We start from the raw sequence: 21,353 nt of genomic DNA, 5'->3' as shown, positions 1-21,353 counted from the left end.
GCTCTTTAAGAATCAATCAAATGAAGGGGTAATGGCACGAGCAACAAGTTTAGCATTATCAAGAAAGGTTTAGCTGAGGTGAAAATATAAATTTCTCAACTACACAAGCAAGTTGATCCACCCAACTACAACAAAGAAGCTACAAAAGTGGTGTGTGTGTGTGTGTGTTATTGAAGAAAAAAAAAAACAAGGAAAAAGAAACAGTGTTTTGCAAGTTTATCACTCAAGCAAGCATATTATGAGCGAGCCAGTACTGGCTGAGAAAGACCAATAGTCCATCTTTTATATGGGTTGAGGTTTCAAAACTACCTAACATACAATGCTTTTAGTATTGGTTTAGGACTTAAAATGCAGTTCTTTTATGCCTTTTACTAACCTTGATAGCAAGGTTATTAATAGCATATTCATTCCTTTGTTTCTTGATGTAGAGATTAGCATCAACTGCTAAGATTCTAAGATTGAATTTAAACTTGCTTTTCACTTTGCTAAACTAGCCTGGATTCTAGGCAGACAATCACAATCTCAGTATACATGGGAAAATACTCAACATACACTTGCTTTCTCTTCCTTCTCATTTTTAATGCATTTTCTTATCTCTTCTTTTTCTATAACATCACCAATCACACCTATCATTCTCTTTCTCTACCTTTCTTCTTTTATCTCTCTTTTTTCCACCTCAATCCAGCCCATTTTGGGGTGGACATTTATCATTGCTCTTATACATGCTGCAACTTTAGAGATTCTTGCCTAGGGCGGTAGTGTGAAAATTCTAAATCATGTTCTTTGTTCAAGCCAAATGTCTTCAATGATCAGCAAGTTACAGTTAACTGCTAAGCATATTTCATATGCCTTTAATGGAGGAGCTCCTTGTACAGTGAATAGATAAACCAGGAACAACTCTTTCTACTCTTTTTTTTTTTTTTTGCAGAAGAGAAATGCTAGTAGCACACTTCCTAATACTCTTTTAAAGACACTCCATACTATTCGACAAAACTTATATAAAACTCACTTAATGTTGTGGAACATGCTATCTTGAATAATTCATTAGTTTGAAAATATTATTTTAAAATTCACATAGCTACATTTCTATGGTATACTTAATGATTTATAATTCTACATACTTTCTTTTAACTTCTGATGTATGGTTTTTGGTTCTCCAAACTCAATTACTTTAGACATATACCTTAAAAGTATATATTTTATGAGCAACAATATCTAAGCTATAAGAGGTGGTCAAAACATACCTAAAGAATTTTGGTGGCATAATTATTCTACATATACAACTTGAGATTTGAGAATATTCGTCATCTCTATATTAGAAAATAATTATCTATTTAGAAAAAAATCTATAGAAACAGGCCAATCAAGAACCTTTAAAATCTTCCCAAAATTCATATACAAGTACAGATGTCTAAAAGTAATGAAACTGTACAGTAGACTTTATAAAGTAAAATGCCTATATATGGGTGACAAGAAGCACGTGCCTGCAAATAGCACTAAAGATCTAATCAACATGACCAGTATGTAACTTCCATTTACATGCCCCATCAAAGAAACCAATTTCTGTTGCTGATCAGATCATGCATGGAAAATCTCAAGTTCCAAATATGATAGTGATTCAATTTCAGAGTCACACAAGAAGTTTGAATTCTATCGAATGCAGGATATACCATGACATATTACTAACCAGATGATAAATAGTAATATACACACAGCTGCATCAATAGCTAGAACAATGCGTACTTGGCGCCACCATTTCTTACGAATGTTTTGAGGGGCTGATCTCATCCTCATTGAACCCATATCCTTTTGCAAAGAGACTGATGCACCAGCACCACCTTGGCTTACACCATCCAGATTGCATGAATCAACCCTTGCTCCTCTATCTGTAGATTTCTGATGCTCCTCCAACTCAACATCTCTCATAGCAATGACATGATCTTTTACTTTCTTCTTATCTGGCTTGTTAGATTTTCCCAATAATGGGGCTTTTGTTGAACTAGCACCTTCAATTTGTCCATTCAAATTACTTGGTGATGGAGACAGATCCACTTGAAAAGACAAGGAAGTTTCATCTCTCCAATTACTACCACCATGTGAAACACTCTCCAATGAAGTGATCAGACCACGAATGACAGGAACCAGTTTTTCCTGAATGTAAATTGAATTCATGTTTGGCAAAATTCCTCTTGAACCTTTTCTAGCTAGCTTTTTAAATTCATCTCGAACATGCTCCAGAAACCAAAGAACAACCGGGTTACCAAGACCTTTATCAACAATTGTGAAGTAAACATACCCATCTTCCATAAAAAACCCAAAAGTTCTTTTACCTATTGTCTCAAAATACCACCTGTGGAAAGGAGGAGCCCTCTCCAAGCACAAGACTGCAACTTTCTCAACTTCTTGGTCTCCACCACCATACACATACAGGACATTGTTACCCTTAGAAACACAGCAGTAATAAACTTTATTTTGAATTGAATCCATCGAAAATCAGTAAACAATAACCCTGATCAGATTTCAACCAAACTCCTCTACAATCCCAGGCCAACAAATCAGAAAAGTTACACCAAATTTTCTTTTCTCTTGTTCTGTATCTCAAATGTTAACTTCACTGAATACCAATATCCTATTATTGTAAAATCAAACCGAAGTCTTCATCATCTTTCATCCCAACCGAAGAACACAAGCAGTCAAGAGACAAAAACCAAGCAAAGTGCAAGAAATTCGCCAGCTATGAAGTCAAAAACCTGCAGGGAACACCAAAACGAACCTTCAGCATCTGATTAGTGAGATGAACAAACACAGATATTCTTTTATTCAAGGAATAACCGCTGATAAAGCAATAACACTAAGCAACAGGCAAAATCAAACAAAAAATAAAGCCCATCAATTAAATTCTCAGATAACCTAACCCCATTAAATCTTTGAACCGAACAAGATAACAAACCCCCGGATCACAAAGTCTACCACACCAATAATCCAAAAACAAAAATGAATAAAAATAAAAATAGAAACTTTAAATCTACTCTGACAAAGACAGAGGTTTTGTACCTTAAAGGGTAGTAGCATTCACTCAACATCATCTGAAAAGAGGTTAAAAAAACAACTCAAAATCTCCAACTGAAGTCAAAGATCCACAGCTTAAGCAAGTTGAAATTTTCAAAATAATAATAAAATGACAACCCTATTTGTTTGCCCAAGAATGGGGTTATAAATCAAGCTGAACTAGCACCAGTTCCAATTAGTTTTTTTTTTGTTTTTTTGGGCAAATTTCATTTCAAGAGTTTCAAAATTTTAAGCTTTTCCAAAATTGAAAGCAAGGAAAGAACATACCTGATGGTGTTGCATGTGTGGTTGTTGGGGATGAGATGAGACTGATTCATAAGAAAGTAAGAGAAAGAAAGAATAACAGTGTGAGAGGGAAGAACAAATTACAGAAAGACGAAAATGCCACGGACAGGGCAGGCACAACACAACACAACCCAAATCGTGTAATGTGTGAATCTTAACATGCAATGTTTTGTGCTTTTGGTTTTACTTTCAAATTTTATTTATATACAGTATATTGGTAGCTGGCAACGAATGATAATATATGATATTCTTTTGGATTTGGCTTCCATAACAACAGTTTATTCAAAATTTAATAATTTAAACTTACTATTTTATAATGTTTGTTTTATTCGAATGTATCTCTGGTCATGATTTTAATTATTTTTAATTAATGATTATTTGTATACCTTTTTAAAACGTATTCTGCATTTTTTAAAAGTCAAATATAATATTTAGTTCCCTTAAAAAAATAATGTGTTATTTAGTAAAATTCTATTTATCTTCATTGAAAATTTTCAAATTAATTATATTGATAAAATTAATGTAAAATTAATTGTTTTTTATACATAAAATTAGTTGTTGGTCGTCTTTTTATGGAATAGTCGGTGATAGCCTCAAAGCACTGTTGGTATAGATGAAACAAATAGAAAATTCGGAGGAAAAATGCTTGACGGCACCAAAAAAAAAAATTGTACTTTTCACACGAACGTTGCTTAGCTGTTATATGCAACTGATAAGTAGGAAATTAAAAATTCACCTCACTCAGATTTAAAGGTAGCAACTTTAGATACAAAGTCCAATTATATAAGGAAAATGATCTTAAAATTGTAACTATATTCCTCTCTGCATCATTGAAAATAATCTTACAATTTTACTAAAAATAATAATTATACTGTAAAAAGATTCTAATTTTTTTCATATTTTAAATCAAATTATATTAAAAATATATATAAAAATTTAAACATTCTATAATAAAAATCTATCAAATTTCTATGTAGTGCTCTATCAAACAAAATTGAAAATTCTATATTTTTGCCGCGACAGTGAATATCGATTGTTCTACCAAACAATTGTAGAATTAGGATTTCTTTTTTTATCAATTAGGTGGTTTCTTAAAACTTTATATCGAATTAGGTGTTTTTGAAAATTATTTAGTATAGATAGATGATTTTTGAGTTTTAACATTAATTATAACTAATATAGAAAAGTGATTTCTTTACATCAATTGTAATTGTAACTAATATAAAGAAGTGAATTTCTAATCATAAAGAAGTGTTTTTTTATTAGCTTAAATATGTTTTTGATTTTGGTAAGTTAATGCTTTTTCATTTTTTTGTTTGTTTTTGTAAGTTCATTATTCTAATTTTAGTCTTTGGAAGTTGGTGTTTTTTTAATTTTTGTTCTTTTAAGTTTTTGATTCCTTTTTAGTCTATGAAAATTTATGTTTTTCCAATTTTAGTTCCTTCAAATTTTAATTTTTTTTATTTATAGTTCTCATAAGTTTGTACTTACAGAGATCAAAAATGAAAAAAAAAATGCAAACTTAGAGGATTAAATGTAACATTATGTTTTATGAAAGATATGATATAATGGTTTTAATTAGATTGTAAGAGTAACTAAATTTAATTTAAGTATTGTAATTAATTAATTATTTAATTATAAGATGATGGTGCAGGGGTTGTATGTATTATTATGCTTATGGGTGTGAAAAATGAATATGAGATGTGAATAATAAGTTTTAGAGAGTTTGGGCTTAGATGTATGAATCTTGAGTGATGAGAACATAGTGGCAAAGCTTAGGAAGTGACGAGGTGTGAATAGAGGGAAGAGAAAGAGTCATATATTCATTTTTATTGACCCAAAATTGAATCACAACACAAAACATTCTCATTTTACTCTCTTCTTCCTTTCCCAAACAATCCATCGGTAGAGAGTATGAGACCTTGAAACCCTAGCAAAGAGGACATTGTTGTTGAGCTTCTTTTTCGAATTTGGACTTATTTAAGACCTTTCATCCTCCATTTTTGTTTTCCTCCACTACTTTTCAAAGCTTCATAAAAGTGTTCTCTTCCAAGGTTTTGATGTGTTTATGTTGGGTTTTGGGTGGTGTGGATGATGTAGAACTACTATAAGAGTAAGGGAAAGCTTGCATCTTGGACCCAAAGTCTCCTTTCTTTCATTTCTCCATCTCAAAGCAAGTTCGTTGAGTTTAATAGGTAAGGGAAGCTTGCTTTACTTTGATTGAATGATATGTATGAGTCGTTCATGCTTAAAGCAATCTATTCCTTGATAAGAAAAATAAAAAATGTGAATGATGATTGCATCGATGATAAATGTTGTTTTTGGGTGTGGAATGATTTGAATGTATGGTATATGATGTGTAATTTGATTTGGGTTTGATTTAGAAGTCATTTGAGATCTTACTCCATAAATTCAAAATTCTACAAATGTTTACACTTAAGCCAAGGGTGATTTTTGCTTAAGCAAAAATTTTGTCAAGAAAATGTGGTTGTTGGATTTTAGGTTTTAGCGTAAGTGAATCTAGGCTTAAGTGTAAAGGAATCTAGACTTAAGCGTGATTAAGCTTAAACGTATATGGATCTAGGCTTAATCATAGATAAATCTAGGCATACGCGTGGGTGCCTGTTAAGTTTCCTTTGGTGCATTTCACTTTAAATTCAATCTTAAATGTTTCTTGAGGTGTATATGAACCTTAAATGGATTGAGTGGAGTTTATATATCTTGTTATTATCATGTAATTAACTAATATAAGAAGATTATATTATGTTTGAGTAAATGTATGAACATGAAGATTGATAAATGCTAATTGTCGAAGTGGTGAAATATGTATATGTCTTGCTTGTCGTGGTATGATATACTCTTAATTGTGTAATTGAGTTGGATTCTTGTTATTCTCATGTAATTTATATTCATATGGTGATATTGGTTTTTAAGTATGAGAACTTAGATTGTGAAAAGTCTCGTGGTATTAATGAACTAGGTAAGAGTTCATGATTAGTGAGTGAGATATGAACGATGAATTAATGATGAATTGAATCTATATGAATTTTGTATGATGAGGTGAATACGTTGATAATGAAATATGGTACGATTGTTGTGGATGATAATCTTGTTTTGAGAACCATCCATATGTGTGCAAAGAAGTTAACTGTATCTTTTGGGAAGATTTTGTTGTTGTTGGAAAATGGCATATTTGGGAAGGTGAGTTCCATGCCAAAACTTCGTCTCACTAAAGTGACCCGGGGTCTCGTCTAGTGGGGCATCTTTCTGAGTATCACCCCTATGTTTTAACTCCAAATGACATGTTAAACTGTTGAGAACTACTTTCGAAGAGGATTAGTGATCATTTTCAGTGTATATGGGATGGATTGTTGTTAATGGTGAAACTTAGATCCTTGAAAATGACCATAAGTGAGATGGTGGGTATGAATGTGTCATATCTTAAACCTCAAGGATTTCAAGTTTAGTTGTTATTGTTGTTGTGAGTAGGCACGTAGGTTAAGGGTGCTTAGTGGGCCCTTAACCTATTGTTAGATGTTGTTGGTAGTGGCTAACAATAATGGACCTATAAAATGAATGAATGGAAAAATCTCTTGATAGGTTAAGGTATTTGCAAGTTATCAAGGTAAACCACTATCCACACTCATCCATTTTTTATAAAATCACACTTCCTCTGTAGTGTTAATTTGAGTCTCCCTGAATGGTCAAGGTGTGACTATGGTAAGTGATGCACTTAGGTTAATCGCTCAGGAGGTGAAATCTCCATGGAGTCGAATCTATCTTTGGTGTTGATGATTGATGGTCTAATGACGATGATGTTTGATGGATGAATCATGACGATGATGATTTAATCTTGATGAAATGGTTGATGATTTTATAATTATTGTGAGATGTTTTGTTGTATGAATTTCTAAGATTTGTGCCTTAAGTATGATTTTCAAATATTATGTTCTATATGCATATGATGGTGTTTGTTTATGCTTTAACTATTAAGTGGTATATCATTTTTGTATCTTTGTTTTTGCTAAACTTACCATTGCGTTGTTGTATGTGTGATTCGTGTCTGTGATGATCCCGTATCTGATGTACTTAGGGAGCGGATGACTAGGAGGTGGCCCTATGTCTTTAGAGACTTCGTGGATATATGTACCAGGATGTGAATATGTGTCTTTGTTTGTTGTTTCTTTCTTAACATCTTGTATAGTGTTTACCAGCTTAAAGTCTAGGAAGTTTACCTTTATAGAATTGTATATATTTATATGCATGTTCTGAGGAGATATGATTTGCTATGATGTTGTATAAGTTTATGTTATGTTGAAATATCATTGGTCTTCAATTGTATACACACACATACACACACACACACATGTGTGTGTGTGTATATATATATATATATCACATGATATTTTATCTTGACATCTTACATCTTAACTTTTGGTTTTTGAGTCACAAAAAGTTTACAAGTATTTTCATAATTACATTAATCGAAGAGTTTTAAAGGAATTAAAATAAATTCTTTTGCTTGAGATAATTGATAGTTCCATGTAATGGCGGCGGATCTTAAATTTATGGTATCAAATCTAGTCATGTCTTTTGGGAACAAACCTATGGGGAATAGGTCTATTATGTCTTCTATTATGTAGCTTTGGTTGTTTGTTTTGTTATGGGTACATTTCCATGAGTCAAATATGACGTTTTGGGTGTCCCAGTTGTGTGTTGAATCTCTAACTAGAGTTAGAAAATCCTTTGGTTGTGTTATCTAGTCCACTAGAAGTGGCTACAATGAGATTGTTAGATTGATCACCTCAAAATCATGTTGGGGCACTAAAGGTGGGAGGCGACGTTGTATAATAGACTTATTGAAAAATAAGTCCTTAGTTTCCTTTGTTGTGTGTCATGAAATCATTTTCTTTAGAGAATGATTGTTAACTGTTGAACCATATTTAGGTTATTCTCTAAGGAAATCACTGGTATGGTGTTTGTTGTGCATTAAGTACAGTTATTCCCAGGGGAGAATGATTGTAGTCGATGAGTATACTTATGTGATCTCACTATAATTCTTAATTAGTTTGCACTATTAGAGACTTATAACAAGATACAGGTTGTCACAATTCTTTGTGTGAGAATCCTCAAGTCTGTCATGTATTGATCAAATGGATTGTGATAGATGAAGACTTGAGTGAGGCTAAAATTCCCTAGATTGAGAACTTATCTCAGATAGAATGTGTTGAGGCTAATAACCCTTAGGCCAGTTCCCTGCGCTTAACGAGATTTCCTTTTATATAACCTGTGATGCTTTTATGACATTATTATTATTATTTCTTTGTTTCTTTTAATGTTTTAACATGTTTGATGTAGTTTAAAATTGGTGTTCTTTTAAAAATGAAGATGGTGTTTTACTGTTTTACCTAAAGTGGTTTTACAGAGATTTTGAATTTATAAGTCTTGTTTTCTATATATTTTGTTGTGTCTCATCATTTAAACATGTTTTAACTTATTTACTTAAACTATTTTTGAAAAGGTTTGGTGTTTAAATTTGTTGTTCATTTATGTTGTTGTGTTTTCTCTCAATGGTAGTTTTTTGTTTTCAAAGTCGATTAGTTTTACTGTTTCAATTGCAATGTATTTCACTTGTTTTTTTATCCCTTTTATGCAAAGAAAAATTGCCTCTTTTTATGCATGATTTATGTTTTATAGCCCCATATGTTCTGAAATCATTTTGTGAAGTTGTCATCTTATGGTTTTCTTTGTCCTCTTTGCATTACCATTAACCACTTAATGATTTGAAAGTTAGTTATCATTCATGTGATGTTTTTCTATAAAAATTCTAGAACTTAATTCTAAAGGTGGAGAAGCGTTTAGCGATTTCCTAATTCTGATAGGAATATTTACTACTTCCTCATTGGTGGAAATTAGTTTTGAAATGTTTAATCATTTGCATACATTTCTTCAGTTTTTGAATTTTTTTTCTCAAATATGAAATTGATTTCAAAGTTGTTCTTGAAAATAGAAGTTTGTCCATTTGGTCTTGTTTTTCCAAAAGTAGTAATGTCTTTCTCAGACCTTTACTCTTGATCAAAATGTGTTTTGCCATATTTCTTTGATTATAACATGGATGTTTAAGGGCCTGATAAAGTTTCATGATTGCATTAAAAAGTTCATCATCCTTGTTCTCAAATGAGTTTCGTTTCAATGAACATTTGCACGTTTTTGTTTCTTGGTTGTATCTTCTTTTCTTCTTGGCGAAGTTTTATCCATGATCATTCGTTGTTTTTTTTCAGCCAATCCTTATCTTAGAGGTTTCCATCTGCTAGTTTGCTGGTAGGGTAATGTTGTGTTAATAAGGGAGTATGAGATGTTCTTGTCGAGAACACCCACAATTGTGTGATGATGTCAAGCCTTTGTTTTTTACCAAACCAAGTTAGAAACTTGTAGGACTTTGATCCTCAACCTCTAGCACTAGATTTTGGTTTCAACCATGAGATGTGATATTAGTGGAGTCATCTAGAGAGTAAGTGTGTTGAGCTTCCTTTGTAGCTAGTGGTAAGAAGGGTCAAAGCTTTGAGTGATGACTAAAGCCCAATAATTTCCTACTCTAAGATCTTGTACCTTAGTAAGAGTTGGTATTTAGTTTTGGTGTGAGGATGGATACCTTAGTAGAGATTATAACCATAAGAGTAAGGATAATGTTTTGAAGTGAGACCTTATAGTATGAGAAACCTGATGATGATTAGATTGAGTAGAGTTATGAACCCTGTAGGAAATCCTGTTACATCTTAGTAGTGACCTACACCTTCCTATATTTTTGAGAAAAACATTTTGAGATGTTTGTTAGACATATTATGGGTGTGTCATTTGAAAGACCTAATGTAAAAGAGTTTTGATGTTTTAGATCATGTTGAAAGTTTTGATTTATCTATGTTTTCACATGATTTGAAAACTCTCTAGAAAATGGATAAAAAAATGTGGTTTATGTTTTTTTTTTAAAAGAAGCTTGTTGAAAGCTTAAGTTCAACCCTTTTGTGTTTTGAACGCTCCCTTTTGAAAAATGGATTTGCATGCTTTACGAAATTTCGGTAAAGATCAAGGTTTATCAAAAAGTTACACGATACTAGCAAGGTGGAAAATTGGTTAGGACATTTTATCTAAAAGGATTAAGGTGAGGGAATTTGGGTGAATCACTCGACGAAAAGATGTGACTTGACCAAACAAAAGATCGCGAGGGGAAAGATCAAGACCTTCAAAGAACAAAGGAGTTTTGTGCCTTGGATAATGCTTATAGTATTTCCTTAACAAGCAAATTTCAAGGACAATTTTTTTCTTGTTGAGGAGTAATGTAACATTATATTTCTCGTAATGCCTAATTTAGTGGTTTTAATTAAATTTGAAGAGTAATTAAATTTAATTTAAGATTCATAATTAATTAATTAACTATGAGATGATGTTATGGTGCTTGAACGTATGATTATGCTTACAAATGTTAAAAATTGTGTTTAGGGTGTGAATAATAAGTTTTAGAGTGTTTAGGCTGAGATGAGTGGGTCTTGAGTGAAGAGAACATAGTGAGTGAGCTTAGGAAGTGATAGGGTGTGAATAGAAGGAAGAGGAAGAGTCATGTACTTAGTTTTATTGTCCCAAAACTGAATCATAACACAAAATATTCTCATTTCAGACTCTTCTTCTTCTCCAAGACAACCCATTATTAGAGAGTGTGAGACCTTGAAACCTTAGCACCAAGGACCTTGTTGATAAGCTTTTTTTTCCGAATTTGGACTGATTTTAAAGGTAAGAGACCTTCCTCTTTTGTCTCTCATCCTCTATTTTTGTTTCCCTCCATGGGAACTTTCCAAAGCTTCATAAAAGTGTTCTCTTTTTTAGGTTTTGATGTGTTTTATGTTGACTTTTGGGGTTTAGGTGGTGTGGATGATGTAGAACTATTTTAGGAGTGAGTGAAAGCTTGCATATGGGGCCCAAAGTCTCATTCTTTCATTCCTTTCTTCATCTCAAAGCAAGTTCATTGAGTTTGATAGGTAAGGAAAGTTTTACTTTGATTAAATGGTATGTATGAGTGGTTGATGCTTGAAATGTTGCTTTTGGGTGTGGAATGATTTTTATGTATGATATATGATGTGTAATGTGATTGGGGTTTGATTTAGAAACCATTTGAGGTCTTACTCAAGAAATTCAAAGTTCTGCAAATGTTTACACTTAAGCTAAGGGTGATTTTTGCTTAAGCGAAAATGTCTATCAAGAAAATGTGGTTGTTGGATTTTAGGCTTTAGAGTAGGTGAATCTAGGCTTAAGCATAGGTGAATCTAGGCTTAAACGTGATTAAGCTTAAGCATATATGGATTAGGCTTAAGCATAGATAAATGTAGGCTTAAACATGAGTGCTTGTCAAGTTTCCTTTGATGCATTTCAATTTAAATTCAATCTTAATTGCTTCTTGAGGTGTATATGAACCTTAAATGGAATGAATGAAGTTTATATATCTTGTCATTATCGTGTAATTAACTTGTTTTTGTGTGTATGTGTGTGTGTGTGTGTGTGTGAGAATGCATTGATAATGAAAGATGATGTATGATCGGTTTGGATGATAATCTTGTTTTGAGATCCATGTGTTAAAATATTATATAATATTGATGAAAACGATGTATTATATAATAAATATATGGTGAAATGGTTTAAAATTAGAGTTTAAAAAACAATAAAGATATGATAAGAATAAGATTTTATATAGAAATTAAATAGTAATAATGATAAAATGAAAGTAAGACTAATAAATATGAGATTTAAGATAAGTGATTATCTTGTCAATAATCTTAATGTTTAAGTGATATTTTATTATTACTAAAAATGTCTTTCTAGGATAACATATACCTATTCTATAAATATATTTTTGTAATTATGAATCATAGTTCCAAAAATGCATTCCAGAATAAATGCTATTCCGAAAATACATTTTTGGAAAAGAAAACGGGGTGTACTTTTTTTAGGAGAAAGAGAATAATGGGGTGTACCTAGAAAAAAGGGTGTAGATAGTAAGAGCCTAAATACTAGTTGACTGAAGTTTAAAGCCCAAGTAGCGTTGAAAAGGCATTGAAGCAAATAGACTATTACAGTATTACTAATTGCATTTCCCTATTTATTAATGCACTCCACTTTTGATTTTTCTTCTCTGACTAACCCAAAAAATACACTCCTCTAATCCCCTACCCCTTTGTCAATCTGCAACGAAATCATTGAAGAAGGCTTTCTACCATCGATCCCAACAGCCATCAGTAACAGGGTAATGGGTATGCTAAGTTACTTGCAAATGATTCTAATTTCTAACATTCGGGAAAAATTATCTCTTACATGTATGTAGGTTTAGATTGGTTAATTGTTATTAGTATGTTATTACAATTTTTTTTAATTGAATTGCTCATTTATTTATTGAAAAGTGATTTTGAAAACGTGTGAGAACATTACCTCATTTTGCTACAGAATGGTAAAGTCTGCAAGCGTGGTTTGGTTGGTTGTTTCATTACTACAGATTTTTTCTTCTTGTCTTCATTAATCACTCTTATAATAACCAATTAATTAATACAGAAAATCGTATATTGTCATATTTCATTTGGGAAGGAATACAAGGAGTTGGTATGTGTGACATGAGGAGGAATGTTTTATGCAGTAGACACAGTTGGTTTCCGAAGGGATACTTATTTGTTTATTTCATGTGATTTTGACAATGTGTCAAACAGAAAGAGGGCAGGAGATAAAGTCTGCGTTGGTCTGTTGCTGTTTATAAATTTTGCAGCAGAAATGGTCTATTGACATTTGGAAACAAAGCTTGGACTAGGTGCCATTTTTGTGGTGCTGGAGTCTGTACCTAAAAAGCAAATTTGCTATACCATGTTTTTCTTTATGTAGGTTCTGCAAAGAAACTAAACCTGTACTCGTCTGTTTGATTTATTTTAGGCACCTCACTGGTTTTAATAGCATAAAAAAGGTACTAATACAGAATGAGTGCAAGCAGTTAGGTAGCGGAGGCAATATAGAAGGAAATTGAGTCTACACACGCGGGTAAGTAACTTCACTTGCTTGAATAAAAGGTTTTAAATTGAATATAAATGCTGCTAATGTGGTCTCAATTGCAGTAATGCAGTTGTGAAAACCCAATAAACCTTGATGTGTATTGTGGTTGCAATTGTGGTTTTGTAGCAATCCTTGATATTATAGAAAAGTGCATATAAATGCAGCCACAATTGCAATCACGATGTGGTTGCTGAAACCCAATATTCCTTCATGTTCTGGTTGCACTGTTTTTTAAAACCTTGCTTTGGATTATTGACTCATGACCCAAGACCCTCTTATTTTCATGTCACACTCAATGATGATCAACTTTGGATGTAAGTCAATTGCTTCCCGTTTCCTTGTGTTGTTTCCTAATCATTATTATCATGCGTTGTGTTTCAATTCAAGTTGTGTGTTTTGGTCTCCGTGCAAAATGAAACCAGTTTGCATTTCTTGTTTGGAAGAACTTTGAGGGAGCCACTAGAATTGTTGATCAAAGAGGTGTCAGCAAGATATCTGCTCACCCTAGTGGAAGGTTTATCTTTCAGGTTTCACCTTCCCACATCTCTTCCATTGCATTGAATAGGTGGAATTTTGCTTAAAATTCTGATATATGATTTCAAAAATCATTTTTTACACCCCCCACTAGCTCACAGAAAAGAGAGATAGGAACAAAAAAAAAGGTGATAAATTGGATGGGTGATGTTAGTACAAGGGAAGAGAGAAATATAGAAAGATGTAAGGTGGGTGTAAAATTTGGGATGTGAAAAAGTTTAGAGTTGTGATGATTTATATAAGCTAAAACTTGGCAACAAAAAAAAAATGTTGTCTCTGGTTTTCAAAATTTGAATTTGTTTATAAAACTTTTAGGGTTTGCATATTGATAGGGAAAATGGATGCTGGACAACTAAAGTGGGACAACTTTTGTTGTCCTCTTAGGAGATTATGTTTGAGATACATGTACATGAAAAAGATAAAATGTAAAAGATGGAGATAATTGGATAGTGTCAATTTTTTGATGTTTAAATACTGAATGTTTTGACTTTTGAGAATCTAAGGAATGATTCATTTGTTTGATATTGGTTATGTATTCATTGTCCACTTGTTTAGGTTATAAGGGAATCCCAATGAAAAGACCAGTATCTGTGTTTTGCTGAAAACTTTTGCGCTTGTTCGTTCTTCTATGATGTTGTCAACAGAGGTGAACAGCTTTGTTTAAGGCCATATACTTGTTTCATCATATTCAGTTGATTATTAACATTTTTATTACTCTAGTACTCAAGTATACAATGTGAACTGTGTGGTTTTGTTCCAGTGTAAACATCTATTAGGTGCAAAACTTGCTGCATCTTTGAGATCTTATGTTGAAGTTAAGATGTCTGATGAGGAGCTAGCTGTGTTACTATCCAGAATATAGCCCTTGTTCTGTAGAAGAACAATTTATAATTTATTTAATATTGATTTTATGGAGCAAGGAACATATCATTCTTAGATTTAGTTAGAAGTGGTGATCTCAGGTCAAATAACATAAAGAAAATAATGATTTTCGCTAATTTAACTTTTTGTCATCAATAGTATTGTTAACTTTTTGAAGGAAATTCTAACGGGTTCAAATTATATAGGAAGAATTTGAACCAGAAAACTGAGCATTACCAATAAGGACAAGAATATAAAATAAAATTAATTCAAATAAACACATCTAAAACTAATTAAAGTAAAGTAAAATTAAAACAAAATTAGAGCAAACTAAAATAAACCATATGTGGGATCTAAATCAAATAGACACGGCCTAATAAACTATCCTACATGGGAAATTAGAATTGGAGAATGACTCCTATTGATTTATTGGGTAATCAACTATTCCTCAAATAAAATTATTTACTCTCACAAAGAATCATGAGAACACAATAAAAAAAATAATAACGAACACAAAAATTTAGTATGGTTCGGCACCTCTTTCCTATGTCCACGGAATCGTCTCAAAGATATTTTACTATCATAAAAATGATTATTAGATTGTGACTCATCCTAAATTATGTATCACTCTACAAACTCAAATTTCTCATTCAATAGTTAAAAAAAGTTACAACACTTTTAAGTAAAGACACTTTTTTCTCAACAAAGTGACTTTGTTTCAATGTCTCTCATCTCATACACTCTCTTCATGTGCATCTTCTCTATTTATCGTGAAGATTATCACCAACTATAATAAATAACTTCTTCTTGAAAGTTGAAACAAAAAATAACTTTCAATGCATCCATTCAAATAGACTCCATCTAATAAAATGCAAATTTCTACTTTGTATTTAAATTATCTAAATCTTAGTGGTAAAAATTCAATTCTTACAATGCATTAAATGCACCTTATCTTTTGACTTGAAACTTTACATGATTGGAGATGGAAGTGGAATTGGAGGCGCATGTTTTATAAAAGAGAGGAAGATGAGTTGCATCAGTTAAGGCTTATTTTATCTGGGGTAACATTGACCAGAGAAGTACCAGATTCTTGAACTTGGAATAAAACTGCAGATATGACTGTTAATTCATATCAGCATGAGTTCATATCAAATAGCTTTGGGAAATGTGTTGTTCCTTCCGAACTTCTGGTTTTTTCATGGAAGCTTTTATGGGGAAGACTATCAACTCGTTAGACTTTACAAAATAGAGGGGTGTTTGTTGAACAACCTAGTTGTGTGTTCTGTGAGTTCGACCCTGACACTTTAAATCACATTTTTGTGCAGTGTCAGTTTCTCAGCAGGTTTGGAATACTATTTTTTTTATGGTTGGGTTATAGCATGGTTCAAATTAATTTGCTGCAACATCATTACATTCAATTTGGATCTTTGTTTAGAGGAAAGAGGCTGCGAAGGTTCAGATTTTTTTTATGGCATGCTACATGTGGGTGTTTATGGTTGTATCGAAATTCTGTAATATTCAGAGAATTTCTTGGACCTGGATGAAGTATGAGGGACATGGTCCTAGTTCTCTTTCTTTTGCAAATTGGTGTACAAGTCCTTTATTATGCTTTTAACATTTGTTAAGCTGGTGGATTTTGTACTGTTTTCCCTTTTTGTTGAGATGTTTTTTTACCTTGTAATTTGCTCTGATTTTGTGTCACCCATCGTGCCCTATTAGTAAAATTCTTGATTTGCCTTTCAAAAAAAAAAAAAACTATCCTACATAAACTAAATTAAATAAAATAAAAAGTAAACAAACTAAAATAAAAATAAACAAGCTAAAATAAACTAAAAAGTAACAACAGATCCTATGCGTGAGTTTTGAATTTAAATAGACACACCTAATAGACTATGAAGTTTAGTTTAGTTTTTATCTGGTTGTCATCAGCAGTCTCTGCTGCCTCAATGACATTCTCCAGCTTAGATATCTCTTGAACAATTTTTTTGCTATGCAACTATGAAAGGAAAGGAAAAACTGCTAAGACCATTATCTTCCACCCGAGTAAAGATTACCACCAGATAAGAAAAAATAGCTTTAAAAGCAAGAGAAAAAGAAATCTTATTTTTATAGAATATCTTTTATCTTATTCTAACACATGACAATTCTCCGCTTCATCTGCAGAAACTATCTATCGACGTGCTTTGTATGGATAGGTTACTTGCCTCCATTCATCCATTTTCTTAAACCATTTGAAAAGTATCTCTTTAGCATAACTAGTTTTGCCTAAGAAAAGACCACATAATTACATATTAATCAATGTCTCAAGACAGGAAAAAGGGGGAGGGGTGATGTCAAAATTAGGTCTCAGTCTCATTTATAGCTTGATTTTCAATAGTTCATAACAGAACTTAAAACTATAAAGGACCTTCAATGTTTATTACAGCTAAAGCCACCAAATGGCAGGCATCAATAACAGTATATATCCAATCACTGACATAAGTTAATGAAATTCCAAAAATATGCTTCTGTTCCTTCTGAGCTTCTCAGCTAAGCTAAAGAAATTCATATTGAAGAAAACAAAAATTACTTCATAAACTTTGTTGGAGAGAAGGCCAGTGCAAAAAACATATTTTCCGAAAAAAGATTATGAATGTGTAGATACCACCTCATAGACCATCTTCCAGTCACATTCGGTATATGACAAGAAGCTGAGATGCTGAAGCTCATAACGTCCGGAGCATCTTTGGTTGACTTTTTCTTAGAGAACAATTTATCCATAAAAAGTGCGTTCGGTTGGGCAAAAGTAAAAACAGATGAAGCACTAAAAGCCATTTGTGGTTGATGCTTTAACATTGTTTGGATTTTCTTTTTTTAATTTTTTTATGAAAGAACTTGTACTAGCTGTTACAATGTCTTTGGATGAGATTCTAAAGAACTAAATAATTTCCAAAGTATTTTTTTTACTGAAACATTTGCAGGTTATTCTAAATTTCCAATGAACTGAATGGTTGCAAGTTTTATAGGGAATCATAATTCAGAGTTTTAAACTATATATAAATATCAATGATGACATAATTTGTTTTAATAATTGAATAAAGTGTAAAAGGCTAAAAATAGTAAAATAAAATATTTCTATAAGAGAGTGACCATCTACTTGGTGCTTGGTGCATTTTTCTGGTATTTGATGATTAGAAAATTATCATAATTCCTGTATTTGTTATGCCTGTTCTTATATAGAGGAGTATTTTCCACAGTATTGAGGTATATTTAGCTAGTTCGGGCCCTCGCAAGTAAAAATGTTTTGCACATGCTTCTCTTATTTGGTTGCAAAGAAAACTAAGTGAATTGCCAAGCATAATTGCATAACGTGGGGTTCACAAGTTCTTTGCAATAAAAGTGCAGTTTAAACAGGGCTCATGTTAATCCATATGCTTCATCATGAAACTGAAATGACAAACAATGTTTCAAAACTTGCCTTCAAACTAAAGTGAACTCAATCTAACTAAACAATTGCCTGGGACTTGTTAAGGATCACTCCCTCATATTTCACCTGGAACCACTTCATAGCATCCTCCTTTGTGACACGGTGCTGAATTCCAACACGGGACTTGCACCTTCGGCGGCGTCCGACACGATAGCCAGGACGCTCCAGAACAACAAAGAAATCCATTCCATAAATACCAGTTGAAGGATCATACCTGAAGCAGAGTCAACGATCACAGACCAATATGTGTAAATTGAAATCTTCATAATCAAAGAAATTGAAATCTTCATAATCAAAGAAATTGAAAACATAATCAAACAAATATGAGGGGAAATTAACTTAAAGTTAGTTGACATAACAAGGGAATGAATCCAAGAGGGAAACACTTGAAAATGCCATTTAAAGACAGCATGCAATTAGCAAAACCAGTTAATCAATTAGACATAACATCACACCTAAAAACTAATTAACAAATCAACCTAACTAATGCAATTCCTGCTTCCTCAAAATCATCAAGCCATAGAAAACAGATTTCATATATAAGCACCAAAGTCCAAAACAACAAAAAGAAAATTCTGAAACTCCCATATTTATAAACCAGTTAGCATTTGGTTCAAGTCAAAACTGGAATGCAGCATAAAGGGGAAGAGATATGTCATATCATATCCAAAATTTTGAATATGCATTGTGCACACCACAACCCATATCAAATAATCAGCTTCCCTTAAGTCCCAAAATGTTTACCGCAGGCAAAAGTAAAAACAACAGCATAAAAATCCAAGTGTTCTTCAACTTACTTGATTCCCAAATCGATATGCTCCTGAATACCAAAGCCAAAGCAACCAGTATCACTGAAGTTCCTTCTGAGAAGTTCATATTCCTTCACCTTCAAACCACTCTCCAAAAGTTGCATTGCCTTGTCACCTCTGACAGTGACATAGCATGCAATCTTCTCATTTCTTCTAATCCCAAAGGAACGAACAGTGTACCTTGCTGTCAAAACCAGGCGGAGAAAAAACATTTCTTACCAAGCAACAGTGAAAAACAGCCAAATATATCCAACATACAATAAACATTAATATAAACTACTGGTAAAGCAAGTAGTACTATTTAAAATTCTTCAAACAGAGCAATAGACTATGCTTTCTGTCTTCTGGACTTGCACACAAGGTTTAAATTAAATTAAGCAGGAAAAAAGCTATACAATCAAGACATATCAGAATCCTCATTTTCAGGTCTTCCATGAACCTCTGAATCGAGTTTCTGAAGAAAAATTGGCATTTAAATGAACTTTCATCAAGCCCACCACTACTGTGATTATAACCACAGAAAAGGTCCACACTTAATAATTATAATTAACAGAAATTTCAAAACTCAAACTACAACTTCCACCCTATTATCAGACCTTTGAGTCTTGACAATGCAATTAAAAAAACAAAACAAACTTTCCATTAAAAACCCTAAAATAAACTACCCAAACCTTGGGAATTCTTCAAAGTTACTTCACCGGAAAGCTATATTTTAAGAAAATGATACAAGCACAAAAATGATCAACAAAAAGTTCCAATGAACACAGATTTGAGATCTATGCCCATTACCAGCATCACTGAACTACCCATTTAGAAACTTATCGAGAACTAACCTTTGGAAAACACTGGGGTTTGGCCACTAAGTTGTTCCAACACCTGCAAGAAGAAAAACAGAAATTGAAAATTAAAAATTAAAAAAAAAAAAAAAGAAGCGGAAGCAATAAGGAGCGAAGTGAACCTTGGCGGCTCTGGTGAGACGATCTCCACTCTCGCCAACAGAGATATTGAGGACGAGCTTCTGCACTTTTATCTCCCTCATTGGGTTCGAAAGTTTCTTCTCTGAAGCCTGAAATCAAGTTCATTCCAATTCATAACAAAACCATAAATTAAGAAAACTAAATGTAAATATAACTAGAGTTTGTGAAAAGAGTTGATTTTTGGTTTCAAAAGAAACAGAAAGGAAAGGGAGAAGGGTTTACCATTGGATTTGGAGGCTGCTAGGTTGCACCGTAACAGAGTGAATAGAAGAAGCGAAAAAACCCTAATCAAACAAAGGAGAAGTAAAACGACGACGTTGAAACGCTTTTTTTATTCACTCTGTTGTCGATTTGCGTCACTAGAATCACTAGGCGCACTGCAAAGGGTCCAATGAGTTTTGAAAAATGTTATATCTATTCCTTTATTTCTAAATACACTCCCCTTTTATTTTTATTTAAAAATCTTACTATCGTGAATGCTCTTTATGACCAAAATACTCTTATCTTGGGTTTGGATGAGGAATCTCAAACTTTCATGAAATTTGAATTATTTTGAATTTTATTTCCTTCATTTTTCAAATGTTTTGTTTAGATAAATCAATTTAAATTATTAAATTTTAAATTCTTTATTTGGATAGAGCAATTTAATTTTCTTCATATGTAAAATTTTATTTTTATATTTTAAATAAATGAAATTACAATATTAAACTTTATAGAAAACAAACACTATCTAATTTGAAATATTTAATTAAAAATAATTTTAAATGTTTAATAATTTAAAAATACAAATATTAATAAATTTTGTCAAGGGTTTTCAATTGACAACAACTGAGGTTTTCATACTTACATCAACCAGGTTATTTTTTGGTTGACATCAATTGGATTTTTGTTTGACACTAGTCAGAATTATCTTTTAGTCAACGTCTGCTAGGATTTTTTATTACTGATGTTAGTCAAAGTTATCGTTTAGTCAATATTGACTCATGTGCTTTTGGCCCACATCTGCGGGAAGAGACGGATTCTTAATTTTTTATTTATTTTGAAAGGATACTAAATTTAATACTGGTTCTCATGTTTACTAGAGTAAATTGCTCACACGCCAATGTTGATCATCATACCTACTAAGTATTAATTGGCATAAAAAATGTTTAATCACTTATTGAAATAAATCATAATTAAACTCGTAATACAAAAATAATATATTTATATTCTTTAATTATTAACAGGTGCATGATCGGATTATCTAAATTCATGAAGGATAATAGATCGTGTGGA

At 32.2% G+C, this 21,353-nt stretch overlaps 2 protein-coding genes and 1 long non-coding RNA gene across 6 annotated transcripts; 1 reads left to right on the top strand and 2 right to left on the bottom strand.

Moving 5' to 3' along the window:
• Positions 1 to 1,315: 1,315 nt before the first annotated feature.
• LOC114409335 (phytolongin Phyl1.1-like) lies at positions 1,316 to 3,543 on the bottom strand. Of its 2 annotated transcripts, XM_028372764.1 has the most exons (3): positions 3,337 to 3,543; positions 3,055 to 3,086; positions 1,316 to 2,750 (listed from the first exon to the last, which is right to left on the bottom strand). In XM_028372764.1, the coding sequence occupies exon 3, from the start codon at positions 2,485 to 2,487 to the stop codon at positions 1,651 to 1,653; it is 837 nt and encodes a 278-aa protein (XP_028228565.1). In that variant the 5' UTR covers positions 2,488 to 2,750; positions 3,055 to 3,086; positions 3,337 to 3,543; the 3' UTR covers positions 1,316 to 1,650. The 2 variants fall into 2 exon arrangements, with proteins under 2 accessions (XP_028228565.1, XP_028228566.1); XM_028372765.1 differs by lacking the exon at positions 3,055 to 3,086.
• An 8,970-nt stretch (positions 3,544 to 12,513) lies between these two features.
• LOC114409334 lies at positions 12,514 to 16,451 on the top strand. Of its 3 annotated transcripts, XR_003666033.1 has the most exons (5): positions 12,514 to 12,650; positions 13,315 to 13,419; positions 13,494 to 13,958; positions 14,521 to 14,611; positions 14,726 to 16,451. It is a non-coding gene; the product is annotated as an uncharacterized LOC114409334 (long non-coding RNA). The 3 variants fall into 3 exon arrangements; XR_003666032.1 differs by having other exon boundaries at positions 12,514 to 12,643; positions 13,315 to 13,958; XR_003666031.1 differs by having other exon boundaries at positions 13,315 to 13,958.
• A 1,694-nt stretch (positions 16,452 to 18,145) lies between these two features.
• LOC114409333 (60S ribosomal protein L11) lies at positions 18,146 to 20,456 on the bottom strand. Its single transcript, XM_028372762.1, has 5 exons — positions 20,301 to 20,456; positions 20,060 to 20,167; positions 19,935 to 19,977; positions 19,090 to 19,285; positions 18,146 to 18,506 (listed from the first exon to the last, which is right to left on the bottom strand). The coding sequence occupies exons 1-5, from the start codon at positions 20,301 to 20,303 to the stop codon at positions 18,311 to 18,313; spliced, it is 546 nt and encodes a 181-aa protein (XP_028228563.1). The 5' UTR covers positions 20,304 to 20,456; the 3' UTR covers positions 18,146 to 18,310.
• Between the last annotated feature and the right edge of the window lie 897 nt (positions 20,457 to 21,353).

The sequence above is a fragment of the Glycine soja genome, chromosome 4 (genome assembly GCF_004193775.1).
Source record: "Glycine soja cultivar W05 chromosome 4, ASM419377v2, whole genome shotgun sequence".
Classification (NCBI taxonomy): domain Eukaryota; kingdom Viridiplantae; phylum Streptophyta; class Magnoliopsida; order Fabales; family Fabaceae; genus Glycine; species Glycine soja.
This window is presented reverse-complemented; position numbering and strand designations above follow the sequence as displayed.